The 25,561-nt window shown below is 45.1% G+C and overlaps 1 protein-coding gene and 1 pseudogene across 4 annotated transcripts in view; one reads left to right on the top strand and one right to left on the bottom strand.

Annotated features, from left to right (window-relative positions):
• Positions 1 to 25,561, top strand: part of TPCN1 (two pore segment channel 1) — a 45,049-nt gene that overhangs the window by 16,528 nt on the left and 2,960 nt on the right. For all 4 annotated transcript variants that reach the window (XM_061603141.1, XM_061603140.1, XM_061603139.1 and 1 more), the window contains 22 exons: positions 1,044 to 1,174; positions 2,818 to 2,906; positions 3,861 to 3,895; positions 4,821 to 4,879; positions 7,659 to 7,758; positions 8,207 to 8,323; positions 9,292 to 9,416; positions 10,873 to 10,921; positions 11,913 to 11,976; positions 12,278 to 12,322; positions 12,928 to 12,984; positions 13,095 to 13,145; positions 13,275 to 13,347; positions 15,336 to 15,443; positions 17,888 to 17,959; positions 19,109 to 19,198; positions 20,071 to 20,186; positions 20,872 to 20,918; positions 22,581 to 22,649; positions 22,798 to 22,882; positions 23,673 to 23,809; positions 25,240 to 25,320. In XM_061603141.1, the coding sequence (XP_061459125.1) occupies positions 1,044 to 1,174; positions 2,818 to 2,906; positions 3,861 to 3,895; positions 4,821 to 4,879; positions 7,659 to 7,758; positions 8,207 to 8,323; positions 9,292 to 9,416; positions 10,873 to 10,921; positions 11,913 to 11,976; positions 12,278 to 12,322; positions 12,928 to 12,984; positions 13,095 to 13,145; positions 13,275 to 13,347; positions 15,336 to 15,443; positions 17,888 to 17,959; positions 19,109 to 19,198; positions 20,071 to 20,186; positions 20,872 to 20,918; positions 22,581 to 22,649; positions 22,798 to 22,882; positions 23,673 to 23,809; positions 25,240 to 25,320 (1,800 nt within the window). The remainder of the gene's footprint in view (positions 1 to 1,043; positions 1,175 to 2,817; positions 2,907 to 3,860; positions 3,896 to 4,820; positions 4,880 to 7,658; positions 7,759 to 8,206; positions 8,324 to 9,291; positions 9,417 to 10,872; positions 10,922 to 11,912; positions 11,977 to 12,277; positions 12,323 to 12,927; positions 12,985 to 13,094; positions 13,146 to 13,274; positions 13,348 to 15,335; positions 15,444 to 17,887; positions 17,960 to 19,108; positions 19,199 to 20,070; positions 20,187 to 20,871; positions 20,919 to 22,580; positions 22,650 to 22,797; positions 22,883 to 23,672; positions 23,810 to 25,239; positions 25,321 to 25,561) is intronic.
• On the bottom strand, positions 308 to 426 carry LOC133373609 (5S ribosomal RNA; annotated as a pseudogene).

Here is a 25,561-nt window from a genome sequence, read left to right as displayed (position 1 = left end):
CCTTGATAATCTCTTGCCGTTGTGCATATCCACCCTCCCATACCACTGCAGCCTTAACTTTTTACTGTTTATTTTCAACGAATGCCGCTTTCTTCCTTGGCTTTGTTTACTATTTGATCATAGGAATGCAGGAAGCTATATGTATATATATCACTGGGTGACCTTGGGCCAGTCACTGCCTCTCAGCCTCATGAAAACCCTATTCATAGGGTTGCCCGTAAGTCGGAATCAACTTGAAGGCAGTACATTTACATTTTTTTTTCATGGTAAGAGGTATTCAGAGGTGGTTTGCCATTGCCTTCCTCTAATCATATGGCACCCGGTATTCACAGGAGGTCTCCCATCCAAATACTAACCAGGCCTGACCCTGCTTAGCTTCCAAGATCAGACGAGATCGGGCATGTTCAGGGTAGTATGGGCTTAGGCTCACTGGTTTTTAGTTGGTTTTATTTATATGTTGTTGAAATATATATGTGGAAGGCTAATAATAATAATAATAATAATTAGTTGTATCCTGCACCCCCATTACGTTAAACCAGTTGGACATCCCAGTTCCCCTCCCCATTGTTTTCTGTTCCTGAGGTAGTTTCTAAAGGAAAGGGACAATATTAGTAGCCATCAGCAGCCACTGAGGAAACACATTTAGCTATCGTCTGAACCGAGGCGGCCCTTCAGTTGTTGCTGGACTACAACTCCCATCATTTCTCTTCCTACATCCAATTCCCAGCAACTGTTATTCAGAGAGATTCAGAACTGGAGGCGGAACATAGCCATTGTGGCTAGTAGCCATTGATAGCCATCTCCTCCAAGGGTTTGTCTAATCCTCTTTTAAGACCATCCACGTTGGTGGCCATCATTGCCCCTTTGTGAATCCTATAGCTTTAACTTTGCGCTGTGTGACAAAGTACTTCCTTTTTCCTGTCCTGAATCTTCCAAGTTTCAGCTTCATTAGATATCCCTGAGTTCTGGTTTGAATTGCTATTCCAGTGGGGCTGAGTCTTGACAGCACTGGCTGACAGCTTCTCTGTCTTTTCCCCCTGCAGACCTGTGTTCTGTTGCTGCAGTTTGTAGAGGCATTAGTGGTGATGGTGCGCCAGACGTCCCACGTCCGGGTCACGAGAGCCTTGCGGTGCATCTTCCTGGTGGATTGCCGTTACTGTGGAGCTGTCAGAAGGTAATGAGCTGGTTGGCCTTCATCAGGCTCTCTCTAGCACTCAAGGTGCAGCATCTAATGATCTGTCTTGCCCTTCCTTACAGAGTAGGGCTAAGCATATTTTTTGTTTTGTCTTACGGACTTGATATTAACTGTGATAGATAACTCAGTTTTGAGTCTGTGGCTTTGAGTCTTGGATTTCCTTTTCCACTGAGCAAACAGAACCAGAATTGAAAAGATCCAGTGAAGACTGATGCAGGCTAGATAGCATGCATGGGCCCTAATTGGATTCTCTGATTAACAAGAGGCCAGAGGTTTCGGCCTGATTAACAGCTGATTGACTTAATTTTATAACATGGAGCATGTCAAGAAAGGTAAAACGGGGCTTTTGTAAGCTGCTGCTGATTCTGCGCTGGATGAGTACAGATAGGAAACCACCTTACATCGAGCAAAGCCTACTGGTCCACCTAGTTCAGTGTTGTCTATACCAGTGGTTCCCAATTTTTTTTCCCCCATGGACCACCTGAAAATTGCTGAGGGTCTTGGAGGACCATTCAGTGATATTTCCGCCTGTAGTAGCAATTGTAGTTCCATAGAATGCAAACTGTAGTACAATAAAATACAGTGTAAATATAAAAAGCAATAAAATAAAATTAAATTTGAATATTCAATGGGATGGATGTGCTGTCTCCCATCTTCAACCACAAACTCACAGACACGCCACAGACTACCTGAATGAAGCTGGTGGTCCACGGACTACAGTTTGGAAACCCCTAGGTCCTCACTGACCGACAGTGGCATTCCAGGGTTTTAGATAGAGGACACTGCCAGCTCTACCGGGAGATGCCGGGAATTGAGCCTGGGACCTTCTGCATGCAAGGCAGATGTTCTACCACTGAGTTACAGCCTTTCCTTGTATCGATGAGTAGGCTAGACTTGCTGAGGCTGGTGGGGGATGCTAAGGGCAACAAAAGGGGCTTTATCAGGTATATTTGAAGCAAGAGGAAGGAAATGATAGGTCTGCTACTCAATACAGATGATGAGAAGTTATTAAGTGACAAAGAAAACTGTCCTACTCTTATTTTGTCTCCTTCTTGCCCCTAAAATGGAAATGCGCCACCTCATGTAAGTATCATAACTGATGAGAGGTCAGGAATGCATTTCAAGATTGATAAGAAGCTCATAAGGAAATATCTAGCTACCTGAAATGAGTTTAAGAATTTAGGCCCAGATTAACTGCATCCTAGGGTACTAAAGGAACTTGCTGATATACTGCCAGAACCTCGATAGACAGACGACAATCTCTGAGAAATCCTGAAAAGTGGTTGAGGTGACACAGGTCTGAAAACAGGTCAGTAACTTCCCAATTTTAAAAAAATTAAGTTCCTGTCTTAATGGATTGTGGGAACGTTGTAGATGTAATTTATCTTGATTTCAGTAATGCATTTGGCAAAGTTCCTCATGCTATTTTGGTTAGCAGACTGGTTAAATTCAGTTGGAAAACTATATTCAGAGTCCTTATCAGTGGTTCCTTATCAAACTGAAGGGTTGAAGGGAGTTGGAATCCAGAAGCATCTGGAGGGTGCCTGTCTTAAGGCATGGAAAGGAATCTTAAGGAAGAGTGCATTCCTTTGAGATAACTACTAATTCAATGTTTCTTTCAGAAACCTGCGGCAGATCTTCCAGTCTCTCCCTCCGTTCATCGACATTCTCCTTCTCTTGCTCTTCTTCATGGTTATCTTTGCTATCCTCGGTATGTACCTGTAGAGTTACCTGTTTGTGAGCTGTTTTTACCCCTAGTGTCTTGCAAAGAAGCTAACACTGTCTCAAAAAGGCGTGCACTGCTTTGCAACCTCTGAAGAAATAATGTATTTGCCAAGATGGAACCAGGGTTAGGGCTGGGGCCAGAAGACAGCGCAGAAACAGCTGACTGGGCGGGGCAACGTCACTGTGCATTAGCTTCATGGCAAGAGGCTCACTGCTGCTTACCAGGAAGGATGAGGCGGTGGGGAGTTGGGCGCAGTGCGAGTGCACTGTTGGAGCCAGTCCGCTGCCAGTCAGTGTCGACAGTGCTAAGCTAGATGGACCAATGGTTTGACTTGGCATGAGGCAGCTGTCTATCTCCCTGTGCTCCTGCTGGTGCATTTGTGCCACACCAACCTTCCTGCCGCTGCTCTCCCTCCTGGCAAACAGCAGCAGCCCAGTTGCTGGAAGGCAAGCACAGCATCTCCACCCCACCCAGTGAGCCATGTAACAGCGGGGTGTGAGTGTGTGCGTAACCCGTCCTTCCGGTCTGGGTAGGCAGTCACCCTAGACGGAAGTGCTTTCCGGGGACCAAGGCAAATACTTACAAGGGGAAGCAGAGATAGCAGCCAGCTTCTCTGTCTCTCCTCAGAGACCAAAGTAGCTTGCATTTCTCTGTCAAACACTCCAGATGTGATGTTTTTAGCCCACTTAGTCAAAAAAGAACTTGCACAGGCCAGCTGATGAGATTTCTCTTGGATTCCTGCATTGAGCAGGGGGTTGGGCTTGATAGCCTTATAGGCCCCCTCCAACTCTACTATTCTATGATTCTGTGATGCTTGGGAGACAGTGTAGTGATATGCAGTCTTGCTTCTACTTGCCGACTGGTTGAATGTCCCATTTATGCCCTCTTTATCATTTTGTTTCTTATTTCTTTCCCTCCCCTCACCCTCCATTTCCCTAGGCTTTTATTTGTTCTCTCCAAACAAATCCGATCCTGTAAGTAAAACAGTAAATTCTCGGGCTTTTCAGCGTTTGCTCTTAGGTTCCTTTGCAAAGCAAAGGGGAGCAGCTCCCCTATGAGGAAATGTTGCAGCGTTTGGGGCCTTTTAGTTTAGAGAAAAGGAGAGTGAGAGATGACGTGACCGAAGCATGCAAAATTATGTACGGCGTGGAGAAAGTGGATAGAGGAAAGGTTTCCTCCCTCTCCTACAACACTGGAACTTGGGGGTGTCCAGCGAAGCTGAATGTTGGAGGATCCAGGATAGACAAAAGGAAATACTTCTTCACACAGTGCATAGCTTAAACTATGGAATTCGCTCCCACAAGAGGCAGCAATAGCCACCAACTTGGATGGCTTTAAAAGAGGAATAGACAAATTCATGGTGGATATATCAGTGGCTTCCGCATACCAGTGGCTGGAAACTGTGGGAAGGGAGAGTGCTGTTGCACTCAGGTCCTGCTTGTGGGCTTCCCACAGGCAACTGGTTGGCCACTGTGAGAAGAGGATGCTGGGATAAACAGGGCCCCCTTTGGTCTGATCCAGCAGGCTCTTCTTATGCTCTTTATGTGCATGCTTTAAAGTGGCAGCAGCCTGCAACTCTTGATTGCAGCTTAGGGAGAGTGAGTGCAGGGCGCCTGCGTTTGCCTACGACAAGGCAGGAGTACCAGCAGCTTTTGCTGCTGAGGGGAGGGTGCAGGGGGGTTCTGATTAGGAAAGGAAGTTGTGGCTCTTGCTGCTGCATTTGCAGGTCTAAAGGGGACATCCCTGTGGTTTGTCTCCAAAACAAACCTCGTGGGGATTGTTAGAAACACAACCGCTCAGAAACCCCTTTAAAGCAATGTGCTGTTTTATGATTTAGAGGTGTTGCTTGACAATCGACAATAGTTCCGTTTTGTCACAATGGCTCTTCTTCTTCCACAGTATTTCAACACCTTAGAGAACAGCCTTGTGAATCTCTTCGTTCTCCTGACTACAGCAAAGTAAGCCTCTTGAGAAATGTACTAAGGTCACATCCACACCGTATTGTTTGCAGCAGCCTTAACACTACGTTGACAATTGTGGCTTCCCCCCCAACCCCAAAAGAATCCTGGGAACTGTAGTTTGTTAACTGGTGCTGGGAATTGTGAGGGGACAAACTGCAGCTCCCAGTTTTTTGTTTTTGAGAACACCATGACGGTTAAAATGGTAAGAACATAGGAAGAGCCTGCTTGCTGGATCAGGCCAGTGGCCCATCTCGCCCTGCATCCTCATCTCACAGCGACCAAACCAGATGCCCCAGTGGGACGCCCACGAGCAGGACCTGAGCACAAGAGCCCTCTGCCCTCCTGCAGTTTCCAGCAACTGGCATACTGCCTCCGACAGGGGAGGTAGAACAACATGCCTGGGAGCCACTGACAGCCTTACTTGTCTAATTCCCTTCAGAACATACGAAGAGCCTGCCAGCTGGATCAGGCCAGTGGCCCATCTCGCCCAGCATCCTGTTCCCACAGTGGCCAAACAGCAGAGTTTGGAAAAGTTACTTTTTTGAACTACAACTCCCGTCAGCCCCAGCCAGCATGGCCACTGGATTGGGCTGATGGGAGTTGTAGTTCAAAAAAAGTAACTTTTCCAAGCTCTGCCAAACAGGTGCCATTGGGAAGCCCCAAAGCAGGTCCTGAGCACACTCTCCCCCACCTGCAGCTCCCAGCAACTGGTACACAGAGACATACTGCCTCCGACAGTGGAGGGAGAACATAACCATCGCGGCTAGTAGCTGTCAGCATCATGCACATTCTCCTGTTGTTAAAGCCAAAATCTGCTTCCCTGAATAAGAACATAAGAGCCTTGCTGGATTGGGCCAGTGGCCCATCTAGTCCAGAGTCCTGTTCTCACAGTGGCAGACCAGATGCCCTGATGGGAAGCCCGCAAGAGCGGTCTTCCTGCGCTGCAGTTGTCAGCAATAAGAGTGCTTTAAATAGTATGGTGTGGACATGACAGACTACTGTCATGGTGGGGGAGAGGATTTTAATGTTGCCTTTTAAACAGCCCTGAATTCAGCATCTTTACTCAGAAGCGTGTCCAGTGGAGGGCAGCTCAATAGGACTAAATGGACACTGCCCCACTACCCTCATTCTGCCCTCAGCCAGCCCCCACCTGCTTGCCTTCTTATAACCAGTCCAGGCGGTGGCCCTGCCTCTCAGTTTCCTTCTTTATTTATTATTAGCCTTTATTAGTCGCTTTTTTTCAACAGTGGAACTCAAAGCGACTTACAAAAAGGGAGCAAGAACACGATAACTGAAATAGCTTGCAACACAAGCAAACAATTACAAAACAATTTCAAACAAAATAATATAACCATCCTAGAAAGAATACCAAATACCAAATGTTACAACGATACAAAAGCTATTTCCACACTATAAATATAACGTGACATATTATAGAAGGCCGCATTAGACGTCCAATCGATACTGCAAAAGTAGAAGAAAAATTAAATTCTCCTCCTCATTCTCAGAGTTGTCCTTGTAGAACTGGGCAGAGAGGAGGACAGGGTCAGAACTAGAATTATGGGCTCGGTGCTTCCCATTGGCTCTGGCTCCACCTGTCATTAGCTCTGGTTTGACCTACGTTTGGGATCCCTGCCTTCTGCCCTACTAGTTTCGACGGGCATCAGCCACAGCTGAGGAAGTGCGGTTGTTCTTCCCATAGGATAGGGATTTGTTTAGTTAGCTGCTTTGGGGGGCATTTTATTTGGTGGGAAAGGAGCGTATAAATGGTAATATAAATAAATAAAATGTGCTTTGGATAATTGCAGCCTCAGTGGTGTGAGTCTTCGCTGAGTCTGCTGGAGAGGGCCAGGGAGTGAATTCAAATATGGTACTACAGGAATTTTAGCAGCCCTTACTGGATCCCTTGGATTTCTAAAAGAAACTGGAGTGTTTGGAATGGTCTCTAAACTAGAGCACGGGGACCCAAAGAATGGTCTGAGCACAGGTGACGTTTAAAGGGCTGACGCTAAGCAGGCTTGAAGACGACCAATGTTTGGATGGCAAAAACTGTATTAAAGCCCAGCATAAACTTTCCTGAGAAATCTAAAAGGGAAAAAGAACATCATATAATTATAATAGATAGATTTTTTGGTGTTTGTTTGAGAGAGGCAGAGAGTTCTGAAGGTACGGGATTGGAACTGTGCTTTCACTCCTGCAGGCTGAATTCCTTAACCCCACTTTTCTGGACATGTAATATGAGGATTCTGATGATTCTCCCATGTGGCTATAAGTGCATGGGGGAATTTGGGACGCTTTACTGGATATTGCTTCTACTTTATGAAAAATTAATAAATCTGACTTCTGAGCTTCACAAATCCCTGAAGCTGATCGGTTTTTTTCAGAATCTTTGAAGAGTGTGACTTGTTTATTGTTGCTGCGTCCTGGATTCCTATAAGTTGTATGTAGGGAGGAGCAAAGGGCGTTGAGTATAGACATGAAGGCTGGGGAATAAACTGTTCTCTGAGCGCCTGAACCAGGTATTGTCAGACTACAACTCCCATCATTCCTGACCGTTGGCCATGTTGCTGGGAGTTGCGAGTCCAACACCTGGAGAGCCACAGGTTTCCCCTCCCTGATCTAGGTATGACACTATCACCAGATTTCAAAAGAACTATTCCAGTGCCTTGTAGCTGCGCTATAAAATCCCTGTCATGTCTGCCTATTCAAATTAAGAAAGCATGGTTCCCATGACCATTGCGAATAAACTAGTTTTTTCCTCTCTTTTCGGGTGCAGTTTCCCGGATGTGATGATGCCCTCTTACTCCCGAAGCCCCTGGTCCTGTGTCTTTTTTATTGTGTATCTTTCCATTGAGCTATACTTTATTATGAATTTGGTAAGTTGCCTTTCTGTAATCTTAAACCTTCTAATTGAGATCCTCCTTTGCCCATCGCTGTGGCTAAACATGAGCTTCCAGTAGTATGCCACTCTCTTTGGAACAGGGGTGGGGGAACCTTTGGCCTTCCAGATGTCGCTCAACTACAACCCACGTCAGCCCCAGCAAGCGTTGCCCATAGCCAGGGAGAATGGGAGTTGTAGTTAAGCAACACCCAGAGGCCCAAAGGTTCCCCATACCTGCTTTAGAACATCTTTTCTTTCCTGACTTGCTTTAGTTTCTTGGTGATTCACGGCAGAAGTTAGTGACAAGCTGCGTTTATTAATTTGGGGAGGGGGGGAGTACTGCCAGTGGTTCTGTTAGCTGCACATTTCTGTGCTGTGTTGAACTGAAAGCTGCCAGTGGCAGACTGTAATCAGACTCCTCCTTGGTTCTTCTCTCTGTTTAGCTACTTGCTGTTGTGTTTGATACTTTCAACGATATTGAGAAGATGAAGTTCAGATCCCTGCTGCTTCACAAGCGCACAGCCATACAACATGCCTACCGGCTGCTTGTCAGCGAACAGGTATGTGGCCCTGTGTAGGTATGCATGTGTGTGTTTAAGAGAACAAAGGAAAGGAAATTGAGGGGGGGGGAACCCTCAAAAGGGAGACTAAGGCTTAAAACTGGGCACAAGTGAAAATGGTCCACTAATCCATAAATAAAAATATACTCCAGCATTTCCAAAAACATGAGCACACATGGGACCTATAAATGAAGTTTCTAAACATGCGGCCATTATGAACACAACAGTATAAGGTGATGGCTGAACATCCAGCTCATGTGACCAGTAATAATATTGAAAACCAGACGCTTTTCAACCAGAGAGAAATCGTTTGGCTGATCTGTATAAATACCTTTAACATGTGAAAGATGTGAGCATTCTGTGTCCCTGGCAGTAAGTGTCAACGCTCTTGCTAAATGCCACTCTTCTTCCGAAGTTTCAGTGTTCCAGGAATCTGGCACTTACAGCAGACACAGAACTCCAAGACACATATGGATCTCAACATGTACAGAAGGGCCTTCAGGATTTGGGAATGGACTTTTGCTTATTTGTATAGGATGTTTTCATAGAATTATAGAGTTGGAAGGGGTCTATAAGACCATTGAGCCTGCTCAGTGCAGGAATCATTATGCTGGTTATGCTCATCAGCTGATAAGGCTTACACCAAACCAATATAATCAATAAAAGCAATGACAATCAATAAAACATCAAAATGGAGCAGTAAAAGGCAACGCTACAGCCAATATCTCTGTAGGGTTGTTGTTTTATCCAAAGGGGAAAAAAACAGCATTAAAAATCTTAGCCTTTTTTTAAAAAATTGTCACCTTGTACTGAACAGAAAATAAAACATAGAGTGGTATCCAATGTACTAGTTCCATCCATGCAAGGATTTATGCTTGCACGACAGAGCTTCCCTCGTACCTGTGGCAGCCTGTATTCTACGCTTTCTGTGGGCATCTCACTTAGGGAAATCTTTTTTTCGTTTCTAGAGACCCTCTGGAATCTCCTTCAAGCAGTTTGATGGGCTGATGCGGTTTTATAAACCTCGGATGAGCGCTCAAGATCGTTACCTTACTTTCAAAACACTGAATCAAAGCAATACCCCTTTAGTCAGGTGGGGACTCCTCTACTTGGTTCTTGGGGTGGAGCGGAAGGTCTGGAGAGTAACTGAGAATGAAAAGGCCATAGCTGAGTGGCTGAGCATCCGCATTGCATGCACAAGGTCCCAGGCTCAATCCCCAGCGTCTCCAGGTAGGGCTGGGGAAAACTGCTTGTCTAAAACCCTGGAGAGCCGCTTCCAGTCAGCGCAGACAATCCTGAGCCAGATGGACCCGTGGTCTGACTCTGTGCAAGCTTCCTGTGTTCCTCTTAGTTCCATAGTGAAAATGTATTCCATACCTGAGTAAGGAGGATCTTACATCAGTAGTACATGCTCTGGTAACCTCACGTATGGATTACTGTAATGCGCTCTACGTAGGGCTACCTCTGAAGACGGTTCGGAAGCTACAGCTGGTGCAAAATGCGGCGGCCAGACTGCTAACAAGAACGAAGCGGTCTGACCATATAACACCTGTTTTGGCCCGCTTGCACTGTCTTCCAATACGCTTCCGGGCCAAATTCAAAGTGTTGGTATTAACCTATAAAGCCTTATATGGCGCGGGACCTCAATATCTGTCGGAACGCCTCTCCCGCTATGAACCGGCTCGTACACTACGGTCTGCTACGAAGGCCCTCCTCCGGGTCCCGACTCATAGGGAGGCCCGGAGGGCAGTGACAAGATCAAGGGCCTTCTCAGTGGTGGCCCCTGAACTATGGAATAGTCTCCCCGAGGAGGTTCGCCTGGCGCCGACACTATCATCCTTTCGGCGCCAGGTTAAAACCTTTCTCTACTCTGAGGCATTTTAATTTTTTGTTAATGATTGTAATGTTTGTAATTTGATTTTAGCCTTTGCTGTTTTTAGATTGTGAAATTTGATTTTAGACTGATGTTTTTGTATTATATTGTATTTTATTGTATCTATGTTCACCGCCCTGAGAGCTATTGCTAGTCGGGCGGTATATAAGTTTTAAAAATAAATAAATAAATAAATAAATAATTAAATAGCATCAGACCCCAACATTACATCACAAAGGCTGGAAAGCCTTATTCCGTGAGTTTGCAGGTGGAATAATTTAGGAGATGCAGGTTTACTTTCAAGTATACTGTGGCAGTCAGTTTTGCAGCCAGAAATTAATCGGGCTAAAATGGGGGAAAGCGATGAAATTCCCTGTTCGCAGGAACATAGGAAGAGCCCTACTGGATCAGACCAAGGGGCCTTTAATTCAGCCAAGAGCTCCTGAGGAGTGGCTTAAACTGTGCAAAATATGTAATCATATGCAGATGGGCTATGTCCGTACACATAAGAAGCTTGCATGGGGGCAGGAGAGGACTTGGTTTTAGCAAAGCCCCAACAAGAATTTAAGAGACCTTCAACCGGGAGAACTTGTTAAAATACATACAATGTTATTTCACATGAGTGATGCCCTCACTGCAAAATCCAACTCTTATAGAGGTCATTCTTTTCTTTCAGTCTAAAGGATATGTACAATTTCTATGAAGTTGTTGGTTTAAAATGGAAGGTAATTGTTTTGTTTGTTTATGGCCCTATGAATTGGGAGTGCTGAATGTGGGATAGCTTGGTTTGGGGGCAGAAATTCGATTCAGTTTACATTTAAAGGCAAACTTACCTAATTTGCACTTTCCAGAAAAATGTGCAAACTGAAACAGCCATCCTTCCAAATTTTGCAGTGCTTTCTTTAGCCAAGTAATGTGTACAGGAATACATATACTAGGGAAAGTGTGGATTAAAATGCATATATTAGTGAAAATGGCTTGCAAAATGCATTAGGGGAAATTGCTTTCAAAAAATGTGTATGTTAGGCAAAATATACAATGTGTATATTAGGAGAAATTTGCACCAGCATGCTGATGAATTTTCAGGAGAGCTTTTTTTTTAAAAAAAATTGCAAACAGATGTGGAACTGTATAGAATTGACCTTAAGATTGGAAAAATGAGAAACTGAGAGAAACAGAAACAGACAGACTTACCCATCCCTCCGTGGCGCAGAGTGGTAAGCGGCGGTAACGCAGCCGAAGCTCTGCTCATGGCCTGAGTTCGATTCCAACGGAAGGAGGAAATCGAATCTCCGGTAAAAGGGGTCGAGGTCCACTCAGCCTTCCATCCATCCGTGGTCGGTAAAATGAGTACCCGGCATACGCTGGGGGGTATAGAAAGGCCGGGGAAGGAACTGGCAATCCCACCCCATATATACGGTCTGCCTAGTAAATGTCGCAAGATGTCACCCTAAGAGTCGGAAACGACTCGCACTATAAGTGCGGGGACACCTTTACTTTTACCTTTTAGAGGTAGCAGACTAGAATATAGAGCGGATGAAGCAATGGATAGATGGTGTCAAAGAAGAGTGGTGATGGTGAGGGTAGGGAAAACTCCTGCAAGAAGCATCTTGTGAAGTTTTGCTTTTGCTCTTGCTCCCTGTTGTTAATAATACTGTTGTGTGGAAATAAAGATACACTAAATAAATGATGTTTGTGTTCCTGTTCCATTTCCAGGCTAAAAGGAACCGTGAGCATTGGTTTGATGATCTTCCGCAAACAGCGTTCCTTATTTTTAAAGGTAACGCCCTGGGGTTTGAGAGCTGATGCAGTTGAAGCGTTTATAATAATAATAATAGTAATAATAGTAATAGTAATAATAATAAATACTTTCTGAGGATAAGTTCTCAGTCTTTTTAAAATGTTCACTTGAGCTTGGGATGATTTCAGCTGGAGAAAGGGCTCCCAAGCGCGTTTGATTTGACGGTGTTGCAGACTGGTTTTCTGAAAAAGCCCTGTGTTAGGAATGGAAGGTTGTAGTGGAAGTGTCTGAAGTTAGGATTTAAAACATTTTGTTCTTAACATGCTCCTTCTTTCAACAGGCATTAACATACTTGTGAATTCCCGAGCCTTCCAGTACACAATGTGTAAGTTTCAGATATAAATTATCTTAACTATGCCCTTACCTGCCCTCATTCTTCAGCTTGTTTGGAGGAGATAAAGGTGTCTCCTCCGAGAAAATTAAAGACCTGGAACCTGCAGTAGCTTGAGGAAGTAGGTCCTTGAGATCCTACAAGAGGTCTAAATTTTTGTGCCTTTTGCAGTGCTCATGCTAGGGGGTAGCTTCTCACAGAGCACTCCTGTGGTTTGTGATGCGTATCTCAGAGGAATTCCTTTGCTTGTTTAGAAAATTCCTTAACCATCTTGCTTCAAACAGTTTCAGGGTGGCAGCTTTCCTCTTCCATCCATTTTTCCTTTTGTGACTGTAAGCCTGAGGGGGAAGAGGCTGCCTTGTTTCTTATTACTCTTATGTAAACTGCCCTGGGAGCCTCTTTGGCTGAAGAGGAAGGTACAAAAAATGCTTAAAATCAAGGTAAAAAAATGCTTAAAAACAATCAGAATCTTGGGTCCCACGTGAAGCATCCCAAAGGCAATGTCTTAACTGAATTCATGCATTTGAGAGACCTCCTCTTTGACTGCTCTGTGCTGCGTCTGAAACATGTGCTGATGGGTTTTCCATTGTGATTTGTAGATACTCTGGTGGCAGTGAATGGCCTTTGGATCCTAGTGGAAACGTTCATGTTGCGAGGTACCAGGGAACGCAGCTCACTTATGTATGCTGATCACCCATCCCATCCCACCCCCACTCCATGTATTCAATGTCTTTCTGATATGGTCTCTCTCTCTCTGGTTTTGCAGATGGAATCTTCTCCCGAGATGTCCCTTGGAGTTACATTGTCTTCCTTACAAGTAAGCTTTGGTGCTCCCTGGTACTATCTCTGAATATCCTCAGTCCAAGTCTAAATTTAACCCCAGGAGTCCACATCTGATCTTCAGCCTGCAACACATCTGTGATATTGTGTTCTCTTGTGTCAACAGTCTATGGGGTCGAGGTGCTCCTGAAGATTACTGGATTGGGGCCTATAGAATACCTGTCCTCTGGCTGGAACCTGTAAGTGTGTGTTGTTATTTATTTATTTAAAATATTTCTATCCCGCCGTTCTACCCTATAATCGGGCACTCAGGGCGGCTTACACAAATAAAATCAAACACGTACATAATAAAATTGTAAACAATAAAATCACAAAAACATTAAAATAAAATACATAAAATACAATTAAAATACATAAAATTATATATATATATATATATAGGGAGTGCTATTAAAGGGGACTACAAGGGTAAAATTTAACGTAGAAGGCATAAAATCAGTGTCAGGCTCTACCTTCAGTCCCTCCCAAAGGCTCTCCAGAACAAGATCGTTTTCAGAAGTCTCCGGAAAACCATCAGGGAGGGAGCAGAGCGGACTTCTTGGGATAGGGTATTCCAAAGTTTGGGGGCCACAGCTGAAAAAGCTGTCTCCCGAATGCCTATCAGTCTAACGTCTTTCACTCCAGGCACGCAGAGGAGACCAGAGGAAGATGATCTTAACTCCCGGGCAGGTACATATAGGCATAAGCGGTCCCTCAGGTACATTGGTCCAAGGCCGTTTAGGGCTTTAAAAGTCAGAACCAACACTTTGAATTGGGCCTAGAAGCAAATTGGGAGCCAGTGGAGTCGATAAAGTACAGGGGTGATATGCTCCCTATTATGAAGGAAGCTTGTTTTCACAGACTGAGACAGGGACATAAGAACATAAGAACATAAGAAGAGCCTGCTGGATCAGGCCAGTGGCCCATCTAGTCCAGCATCCTGTTCTCACAGTGGCCAACCAGGTGCCTGGGGGAAGCCCGCAAGCATGACCCGAGTGCAAGAACACTCTCCCCTCCTGAGGCTTCCGGCAACTGGTTTTATTTCCGGGATCCCCTCTGGATCCCTTTTTGAAGATTGGCGTTACATTTGCCACTTTCCAGTCCTCAGGCACGGAGGAGGACCCAAGGGACAAGTTACATATTTTAGTTAGCAGATCAGCAATTTCACATTTGAGTTCTTTGAGAACTCTCGGGTGGATGCCATCCGGGCCCGGTGATTTGTCAGTTTTTATATTGTCCATTAAGCTTAGAACTTCCTCTCTCGTTACCACTATTTGTCTCAGTTCCTCAGAATCCCTTCCTGCAAATGTTAGTTCAGGTTCAGGGATCTGCCCTATATCTTCCACTGTGAAGACAGATGCAAAGAATTCATTTAGCTTCTCTGCAATCTCCTGATCGTTCTTTAGTACACCTTTGACTCCCTTATCATCCAAGGGTCCAATTGTCTCCCTAGATGGTCTCCTGCTTTGAATGTATTTATAGAATTTTTTGTTGTTGGTTTTTATGTTCTTAGCAATGTGCTCCTCAAATTCTTTTTTAGCATCCCTTATTGTCTTCTTGCATTTCTTTTGCCAGAGTTTGTGTTCTTTTTAATTTTCTTCATTCGGGCAAGACTTCCATTTTTTGAAGGAAGACTTTTTGCCTCTAAGAGCTTCCTTGACTTTGCTCGTTAACCATGCTGGCATCTTCTTGGCCCTGGCGGTACCTTTTCTGGTCTGCGGTGGGCACTCCAGTTGAGCTTCTAATATAGTGTTTTTAAACAACTTCCAAGCATTTTCGAGTGATGTGACCCTCTGGACTCTGGAACCTCACGCTTGGGGGTCTGAATACAACCCTTCAGGCCTCTCAGTCTGGGCCTCAAAACTCTCTCCAGGCCACACGCTCCTCTGCCCCTGCTTTGCACCTTCCTTGAGTATTTTTGCCTGGCTATAACGTGTTCTTGGACTTTGGCTGTGCTCCAATCCTTGTCAAGGTGGAAGATGGAGAGGGCTTTGTGAGTCAAGAACCCGTTGTTGCTCCACCCACTTTTGCTTGTGGCCCTGCCCACCATTGGAACGTGGCCCTTGGAAGATTGCCTAGGAGGAAATGCGGCCCTTGGGCTGAGCAAGGTTCCCCACCGGGGAAGCGTGAGGGGATATAGGCTTGCAAATCCGCTGCTGAGCTTCCGTTTTGTTCTCCTCTTTTCCAGCTTTGATTTTTCAGTCACGCTGTTTGCATTCTTGGGCCTCCTAGCCCTGGCATTCAACATGGAGCCGTTCTACTTCATTGTGGTCCTCCGGCCTCTGCAGTTACTGAGGTGAGTATTTGGTCAAATGCATATTTAAAGGGAGAATGGCAACCTGAAGTTGGAAGGGGTCATTCCTGCTTGACGTTTGGTGAAGGATTTATTTATTTATTTATTACCTTTATTTTCACCCCGCCCCTTTTTCCAAACTGGAACTCAAGGCGGCTTCCAGATAAAAATACATATAATTAAGAACGTACAATAATCTAAAATAAATAGAATTAAACTATTTACAATATTAAAACCGTTCAAACGTACACTTAATAAATCGCCTCAGTTTAAAATAGTACAATTAAACGATAACAGTGCAGCACCCTCTTCAAGCCATGACCTTAGCAACCTTCAGCTCCTTCAGCTGGGATTTATGTCCCGGCCCGATCGCTGAGATCATCCAGAGGAGCACTGTTAGTTGTCTCCTGTGTTACGGAGGCCCGACTGGCCTGAACGAAAAGTCAGGCATTTTAGAGTCGTGGGTCCCGTGCTGGAACACTCTTCCAGCAGAGATGCGGCAGGCACCCTCCTCGCTTTTGACTTTCAGGTGCCTCTTGAAGACTTTGTTTGTGCTGATGGGCTTATGCAGCTCTTTGAAATGTCTCTTGAGCCGCCAGTCATGTTAATGGTTGTTTTGCATTGCTTTTAAATGTGTTTATGTTGTGGTAGGCCACCCCGATGTTTTGCAAGAGGTCACTATATAAATATTTTTATAAATGAATAAAAGGGCTTGGCTCATAGGCGGCCTTGGATGGAGAGGCCAGGCTGGCGTCGAGGGAAAGTGGAAAGCAGTTGGAGCGGAACCCTGCCTTGCATGTGGACGGTTCCAGATTCCACCCCTGGCATCTCCAGTTAAAGCAGAGGTGGAGAATCTCCTTCAGCCCAAGGGCCGCATTCCCTTCTGAGCAACCTTCCGAGGGCCACATGCCAGTGGCCAGAGGCAAAAGAGGGTAGAGCAATAAATGTCAGTTTCTCCTTACCACAGTAGGTGAGTTTCTACACACTCACCCCCCACCCACACCGTTTCCTCCGTCCCGGCAATCTAGAGGCTAGAACTTATTCTAGCCAGGCAGAAACACTCCAGGAGGATGCAAAGCAGGGAGTGTGGACTGGGGGAGAATTCTAAGGGCCAGCTAGGGAGACCATTTGGCCCCCAGCACTGAGGTTCCCCACCCCTGAGTTAAAGGATCTGAGTTTGCAGGGCTGGGAGAGAGCCCTGTCTGATCCTTTGAAGAGCTGCTGTCAGTCGGCGTAGGCAGTCCTGGACTAGATGGGCCAAACATCTCCCCCCCAGAATAAGGCAGCTTTGTGCTCAGTCGCTTGCCTCCTTTTATTCCCAGCTCTGACGCTTTTCCCATTGTAACTTCTGTCAAGCCATCACACTGGAGAGCTGCTTCTCGCTCCATGGTTTCTGTGCATGGAGCGCTTCCATGAATCACTTCTGTGTCTGAAAATGCAACGTGGGAAGCAAGTATTATCTATAACTAGCGGCGAGAAAGCATCGTGTATTGCCAAGACACTTCTGAATTCTGCCCAACCCTCTCCCAAGTGAATTGCAGGGAAAGTTCTGCTGCTGCTGACGCCTCCTCCTTTCTCAGCCTCAGAGCTTGGAAGATAAAAAGCTATTCTCTAGGGGGTGATGAGAGCAGGGGCGAGGCTGTGGCCAGCTTTGCATTGACGTGACATTGCATTGTGTGGTTGCGTCCACACCTTCATTTAAAGTACATTTAAAACACATTTCATCACACACCTACACACCCAAGAATCCTGGGAACTGTCATTTACCTCTCACAGAGCTACAGTTCTCAGCACCCTTAACAGACTTCAACTCCGAGGATTCTTTGGGTGAAGTCACATGCTTTAAATGTGTGGTGTGCACGCAGACTGTTCTTTGGCTGCTCCAGATTAGTAATACATTTAAAGATCAGAGTTAGCTGGGCACACTAGGAAGTAAATATCTTCATGAAACAGACAAACTGGAACAGGTTCAGCAGAGGGCAACTAGGACGATCAGGGGACTGGAAACAAAGCCCTATGAGGAAAGAACTGGACATGTTTAGCCTTGAGAAGAGAAGACTATGGGGAGATAGGATAGCACTCTTCAAGTACTTGAAACATTGACACACAGAGGAGGGCCAGGATCTCTTCCCAATCATCCCGGAGTGCAGCACACAGAATAATGGGCTCACATGACAGGAAGCCAGAGTTTGGCTGAACATCAGGGATAACTTCCTAACGATTACAGTGGAACCAGTGACCTAAGGATGTGGTGGGCTCTCGAACACAGGAGGCCTTCAAGAGGCAGCTGGACAGCCACCTGTCGGGGATGCTTTAAATTGGATTTCTGGATTGAGCAGGGGGTTGGACTCAATGGCCTTATAGGCCCCTTCCAACTCTACTATCTATGATTCTACAATATGATACGATTCTATTAAACTAATGCATGCCCCTCTCTCTTGTTGCAGGCTCTTTAAGCTAAAGAAACGTTACCGGAATGTCTTGGATACCATGTTTGAGCTGCTTCCCAGAATGGCCAGGTACTGAATGTGGAGAACGATGCAAATTTTGCACAATAGGCATGATAAATTCATTGCAGAAGCACAGTCTTGTTGCCACATTTTGGAATAATTGACATTTCCAGGTGGTCTTTAGAAGCAGCCCTGCATACAGTGCATTGCAGTAAATCTAACCGTGATGTGGATAACTCTGGCAAGGTCACTCTGTGGTTAGCCATGTACGGGGATTAGTTAACTGTACACGTTATTGGAATGGAGTTGATAAGGAAGACTCGACCTAAGATGGGTGACTTCAAAGAAACATAGAGCTGAAATGTTCTCTCTGCAGTGTGGCGGGTGTTTCCCAATCTCAGATTTTATTTAATTAATCAATTGCAATTATTTGCCGTGTATTTTCAGGATATAAATTGTTCAAAAGGAAGAAACATTAAAAGGCATTTTGGGTTTTTTAGTTTAGAACAAAAGGCAGGTAAGGGAGGGACTTGATAGAGGTGTGTAAAACAATGCATGGTGTGAACAGAGAGACATTTTTCTCCCTTCCGTATAATATTAGAACTCAGGGTCGTCCAGTGAAGCTGAATGTTGGAAGATTCAGGTTGGCAAAAGAAAATCTTCATGCAGCGCATAGTTAAAACTGGAATTTGCTTCCGCAAGATGTAGGAAGGAAATGTTTAATAATATATAACAATACAATCGAGTACAAAAATAAAAGATGCAGATGTAAAGTTGTCCACAACTTGGATGGCTTTAAAAGACAAATTCATGAGTGATAAGGCTGTGTTCTGTCTCCACTCTCCAAGGCACCTGGTTGCGTATTGTGAGAGCAGGATGTTGGACTAGATGGGCCACTGGCCTGATCCACCTGCGCTGCTGTTATGTTCTTATTTTCAAGATCACAAGAAACAGTATCAACCTACAAAACCTTATCAGGATCCTTCCTTCTGATGGCAGCCGGCTCTGTGTGAGAAGGGTTCCGATGCCTTCCTTGTTTGCCTCCCTCCCTCTCCTGGAATCCTTCTCATATCTGGCCTGTTCAAACGTCAGATCCTCTGGGCTGCTTTGCTACATGCAAAGAAATGCTTCCCACAGTTTACTTGAAACGCCATAACAGAAAAGTCTTGTCGCTAAATGATTTTGGCTTTCCTGATCCTCGTGTTTCCCTTCCTCCAGCCTAGGTTTAACGTTGCTCATCTTCTACTACTGTTTCGCCATCATTGGTATGGAGTTCTTCTCAGGGAAACTCTACCCAAACTGTTGCAAGTAAGTACCCAGTATTTTCCTTCTCTCTGAAAAGTATTTACGGTGTCGGGATGCCGTGGCCAGAGTTGCGAGCCGCCTGTGGGATTGCTATGCTAGTTTGGAAACGGGCTTTTTAGCACAGCACGCAGAATCGTGGAGAGAATGCTGTTGCCCTCAGATCCTGCTTGTGGGCTTCCCATTAAGGCATCTGGGTTGGCTACTGTGAGGATAGGATGCTGGACTAGATGGGCCACTGGCCTGATCCAGTAACTGGGCTGTTCTTATGTTATTAAATCTCGCCCTGTGTGTACACAGCTTTAAACAACTGAAGAAGACAATGAATACCGAAGGCAAAGTGAATGCCTAATCTGCATACATTCAAAATTCTGCAGTGAGAATATTTTTGGATAGAAAATCGTGAATAGCTCTGATCACCCCTTATATACCCAACCGAACACTGAGCTCTGCAGATGAGGGCCTCCTGCAGATAGTATCTTATCAGGAGGTCTGTTCCACACACAATGTCAGAATAAGGCCTTTAGTGCGGCAGCAACTACTCCAGGCACAGTCTCTATTTTCATTTCAGCATCTGTTGAAGACTTCCCTCTTGCGACAAGTCTTCTAAGTGGAGATTTTGATCTCAGTCAGTATCTGTACTGGATTTGAAATTCTTTTTATATATGCAGTGCTTTTAATTTGCTTTCATGTAATTTTTTTTAAAACTGTGCTTATATAGGCAACTGTTTTCTGTGTGTTTTTATTGTGTTGGGAAATCATTTTGAGGCGCTTCATAGGAAGTGATTCATAAATAAGTAAAAGAATGTAGTTTTTCAGTCATCATCAGCATAATACTGTTAGCCACCTCACATTTTATTGCCTGCTTCTCTGTTCAGCGCCAGCACAGTGGCAGATGCCTATCGCTGGGTGAACCACACCATTGGCAACAGGACGGTGATGGAAGAAGGATACTACTATCTCAACAACTTTGACAATGTCTTGAACAGTTTCGGTAAGAACACAAATCCAAGAGCATCATGCTCTTTGGGAATTTGGTATATGGGCGCATGCCAGATGCCGTTGCTGCCTGTGAGGTACAGATTGTGTGAAGCCGGTGTGTCTTCCTCCTTTGGTCTCCAACTGCTAGTCTAGTAGGATGAGACCGTCTCTGCTCCAGATAGAGGAGGAATCTCTCCAGTCTGCTTTTTTGCATTGGACCAATCTGAGCCGATGCTTGGAATCTTGCTTGAGGGTTGGAACTCAGCTCCCAGTTGGATCGCAGCTTTTAATCTGGAGTTTGCACCCGCAGTTTCTGTGCGCAGAAAAATAGCATATTTTATATAAAGCAATGCGTGCAAAGGACTGTGCGCAACATTCTCTGTCCGCTAGTGGACAGGCTCTTGTGCTAGCAGATGGGCAAATTTTAATGCTGCACAACAGAGGAATCCGACGCGACAGTTGCACCAGCAGAAACTTCTGGCACAACAGACTGCTCAACCTGTTGCACAACAGAATTACCAGCAACTTGGTTATGCATTCCCTTGCACAGCAATGATTTGCTGGCGCAAAGCATTTTGCCGGTGAAACAAGTATTCTGCTAAGCGACTTGAACTTAGTGTTACCTTGAATACAGCCCATAATGTGTATGGCCATACAAGTGTTTTACTTTTCCCTGCTTCCCCCTTTTCTTTGTGCAGTTACCCTGTTTGAATTGACAGTCGTCAACGACTGGTACATCATCATGGTAAGTAGCGCTCGGGTTGGGATGGGAACTGTTCCCTTACAGGAGCTCTCTCTTATGTAATAATGTTGCTTGATTCCTTGATGTCTGTGCCTATCACCTGCTGGTTCAGCAACTGGCCCTTCGGTTCCTTGGTGTTGCAGGGAATGCGCCAAACAACTCAGTATGTGGAGATGGAAAGTAGAGAAAGAGCCAACACGGTGTGATGCTGGTTAGAGTGCTGGACTAAGGCCAGGAAGACCTCAAATTCCTCACCCTTCAGCATAAAGTTCAGTGGGTGATCTCGGGCCACTTTCTCTCACTGTACCCTACCTCCACAGGGTTGTCGTGAGGACAAAATGGTTGGGGAAGAGAAGGACCCCACGTGTGGCACTCTGAGCTCCTTTGAGGAAGGCTCTGAATTAAAATGCCATTAAATCAATGATTAATCAATGGTTTGGAAATTCACTCTTTATCGTGAGAATGTCCCTGGATTGACCATCTTTTTGAAGACAAAACCAAAAAACACCTCCCCTGCCCAATGGGAGAGTGGGGCAAGGGGTAGACTTTGAACTGTTGAACTGAGAAACTTTGCAGGGCATGCTTGGTGGGCAGAGGGAGAAACGGTGGCAACGAAACGGTACTCTAGTCTTGGTTCTACCTCCATCATCGGAGGCAGGATACCTCTGAATACAGTTGCTGGGAATCACACGTGTGGGGACCGCTGTTGCTCTCAGTCCCCGGCATTCAGGCTCCCATTGGGGTGTCTGGCTGGCCACTGTGAGAACAGGATGCTGGACTGGTTGGGCTTTTGGCCTGATCCAACAAAGCTGTTCATATGATCTTATATAGTTTGCCTGTCTGTCCCAGTATTGTCTGCTCTGACTGGCAGCACCTCTCCAGAGAGTCAGGCAGGAATCTTTCCCATCACCTGCTCTCCAATGTGTAGTTGAAGGGTGCTGCATTGCTAATGTCTATTATATCATTTTTAAACTAGTTTGAACTTTTTTAGCTATACGTGTGTATGGTTTTAATATTGGAAATAATTTAATCATATTTTAACGTAGACTTTGTATGTTTTTAATTATATGTATTTTTTATCTGGAAGCCGCCATGAGTTCCAGTTTTGGAAAAATGGCGGGGTATAAATAAAGATGATGATGATGATGATGATAATGATAATAATAGTTGTTGTTTTAAACTGGAGATGCTGACCTTCCATCTGCAGGTCAGGCGCTCTGCCACTGAAACGACGATCCCTCCTTTTCACACGCGTGATGTTAGAAACATAAAGAAGCTGCCTTATACCTAGTCAGACTGCTGGTCCATCTAGCTCATTCTTACCTACATTGCCTGGCAGTGGTTCTTCAGGGTTCCACATAAGAGAGTCTCTCCTAGACCTACCTGGAGATGCTGGGGATTGAACCTGCATGCAAAGTCGATGTTCTACCACTAAGCCACAGCCCTTCTGTTGCAGTTGCGTTTGTTAGGCCAGATCCTTGAACCAGTATCTCTCTGGAGAACTGGCTGCCTTCATTATGATACTGAGATATCAAGTAACCTGAGGATGGGGGGATGGCTATTTTAGGGGACCAGATGGGTGCTGAATTCAACCATGAACTTTGTTTTAAATTGTCCCCTCTTTAGCTGTTCACAAAAGGCTTTATCTTTTCCTTTCCTTTTCAGGAAGGGGTGACATCAGAGACTTCTCACTGGAGTCGCCTCTACTTCATGATTTTCTATATTGTGACCATGGTAAGTGGAGGTGCCTGGTCCGCTTTGTGAAACAGTTTCGTGAAAGTGCAGTTTGGGGTGTGTGTGTGGAGAAGCTATAAAATGGGATTGGGCTGAGTTGTTTCCATTCTGCTGCTGAACTTTTTCTTCTTCTTTTCCGCCTTCCCAGGTGGTGATGACAATAATTGTAGCCTTTATTTTGGAGGCATTTGTGTTCCGCATGAACTATACCCGGAAGAACCGAGAGCCAGAAGGTCAGAGGGTCACACTCACAAACCTGCTCATTTGCTTATTTATTTATTAAAAAAAAATATTGTAGAATGGCGCCTCGTACAAAATATCAGAGTGGTGTACAACAAAATTTACAAGGGCAAAAAGCATAAAATATCTTTGGGAGGAAAGGTGGAATAGAAAGTGAATGAATGACTAAGAAATGGAAGGCCTGTTTGATGAGCCAGGCCTTGTTGTGTAGAGCCTTGCCTTGACCCCTTCTGGGGGTTTTATCATAGGAAGCTTCCTTATACTGAGTCAGACCTAGTGGTCCATGTAGCTCAGTAATTTCCACACTGACTGGCAGCAGCTTTCCAAGTTTTCAGGCAGGTTCTCTCCTAGCCCTACCTGGGGATGCTGGGATTGAACTTGGGACCTTCTGCATGCAAGGCAGAAGCTTTACCTACTGACCTACGACCCTTCTCATATATGTTACAGGGATGGGGAAGCACTTTTGGCTTGAGGGCTGGAACCCAAAGTGGCCAACCTTCCACGGGCCACGTTGACAGGTGGGCATGGCTACCCACCTGATGTCAAAGTATGTCAGATGCAGAAAGTTTCAAACCGTGGCTGCAAAGGAAGCCTGAGTGTGTAGTCCCAATTCTTCATTTGCACCTGCGGTTTGAACTTTCCTGTCCCTGATGCTATATGATGACAGGCATGTGACAAGCAGACCAGGTGTGCAAAAATGACCAGGCAGTGCCACCAATGCTTTATTGGATCTTCCTCCTTCCACTACCAGACCAGCCTTGTCCTTGACTTTCTCCTCTGCAGAAGACACTGGCATTGTTTTTGAGAGGGAAGTCTCCAAGGAAGAAATGGCAGCTGTAGCAGAGCTGTATAGGAGGAACTGCATTGCCTCGTCTGCCAGCCAGCTGCTCAAGGCCATTTCCCAGATGGACAGGCACAGGGTGAGTAACGGGGGGCTGGGAGTTCTTCTCTTCACACCTTCCCAGGTATCCTTTCTCACCTCCCATCCTGCCACTTGCTCAAGATGGCTGGCCTTATGCAGAACGATAAGACTAAATCACTTCTGATTTAGAACGTTGAAGGGCATCCCTGTGTGACCACCGATCCTGAAAGAGGAAAATAAAGGAGCAATTCCGAAGCAGATTTTTGTTGCTTCTGAGAGTCGTTTCACAAATGACTTCCCCCCCCCCCCCCGCAGAGGTCTATGTAGGAGGAAAAAAATTAGACACGCACTGGAACGTCGCAAGAGACGTTTCCAACTGAGTGACAAAAGAAACAGGCGTATGAGTGAAGTGTTCACATCTAACAATGCACGCCGTGTGGGGGGCACCTTTGGCTCCAGATGTTGATGAACTACAACTCCCATCATCCCTGGTCATTGGTCATGCTTGCTGGGGCTCTTGGAAGCAGTAGTTCGGCAACATCTGGAGGTACCCAAGATTCCCCACGCCTGATGCGCACTGTTTCCCTGCCGCATACGCAGCTGCATAGGAAAAAAATTCTGCTCGTTTGGCCTGCAGATTCCAATTGTCAGATTTGTTTACTTGTATCTAGTCATTAGACTGTTACAAAAGTTTAGCAGACTGAAAGTGGCACATGTTAATGTCAATAGACAATTTAACTCGGGCTCTAAGAAGGCATCGCTGAGTGAGGGTGGTTGATTGATATGTTTAAGGTAGTGAATGGTGGTAATGGTTGTATGGAATGCATGATGGGTGGTTGTGCATGTGTTATGTTGGTTGTTATTTATATTATACTGCCTTGTAATACTCTGACTTTTATACTGTGCTTATGGATATGGATATTGTCCATGTATTTTGCTTTGTAAATTAATTTGATATGTCCTTTATTGTGCCTTGTGTGTTGTGTTGTAAACCGCTTTGAGATCTTTCAGATAGTAAGTGGTCTATAAATGGAAATATAATAATAATGTGTGACATAAACTAACTTAAACACCTGAATTTCCTTAGCAAATCCCAGCATGCCCCTATAAAAAGGAAGAGGTTGTTCCTTTAACAAATTATTAAAATAAAATAGGATGAATTTATGCAAATCTGAACAGAATTATGTAAATCCTAAATGAATTGAAAAGGGCAAAACAGACTTAAGATTCTGAAATCTCCTTGCCGAGACACAGCATTCTGTCTCAAGAATGTCCTCCTCGTATCAGTTACTGCAGAAAGCAAATGTGCAGTCTTCACAGTTATACATTTATCTTCTCTATCCAGTAGATAAGACATTTAGACCCATGGTCAGCTCTCTCTGTGGTATGATCCCTGCATGCTCCTAGCAGGTGTTATTATTTCACCTCTGGCATCGAGGGCCAGTTGCCTTCTTCCTTTTATTTTCTTTTTCTTTTTTCTTGCCTTAGCAAACATCCATGCTGTTCCTGGGGCGGAGATCAAGGACCAAAAGCGATTTAAGTATGAAAATGTATGAGGAAGAGATACAGGTAAGAAGTGCAAAGTTGTTCACATCCTAGTTAGTGCAATGCTGCCTGTACCTTGGGAAGGGCCATAGCTCAGTGGTTAGAGCATCTGGTTTGCATGCAGAAGGTTCCAGGTTCATTCCCCACTGCCATCTCCAGGCAGGGCTGGGAGAGACTCCCATCGGAAATCTTGTAGAGCCCCTGCCAGTCAGTGTAGACAGCACTGAGCTAGATGAACCAAAGGTCTGACTTGAGCTAAGGGACC

Source organism: Rhineura floridana, chromosome 19 (genome assembly GCF_030035675.1).
Source record: "Rhineura floridana isolate rRhiFlo1 chromosome 19, rRhiFlo1.hap2, whole genome shotgun sequence".
Lineage (NCBI taxonomy): Eukaryota > Metazoa > Chordata > Lepidosauria > Squamata > Rhineuridae > Rhineura > Rhineura floridana.
The sequence above is the reverse complement of the archived record's forward strand: the minus strand, read 5'-3'. Positions and strand labels throughout refer to the sequence as shown.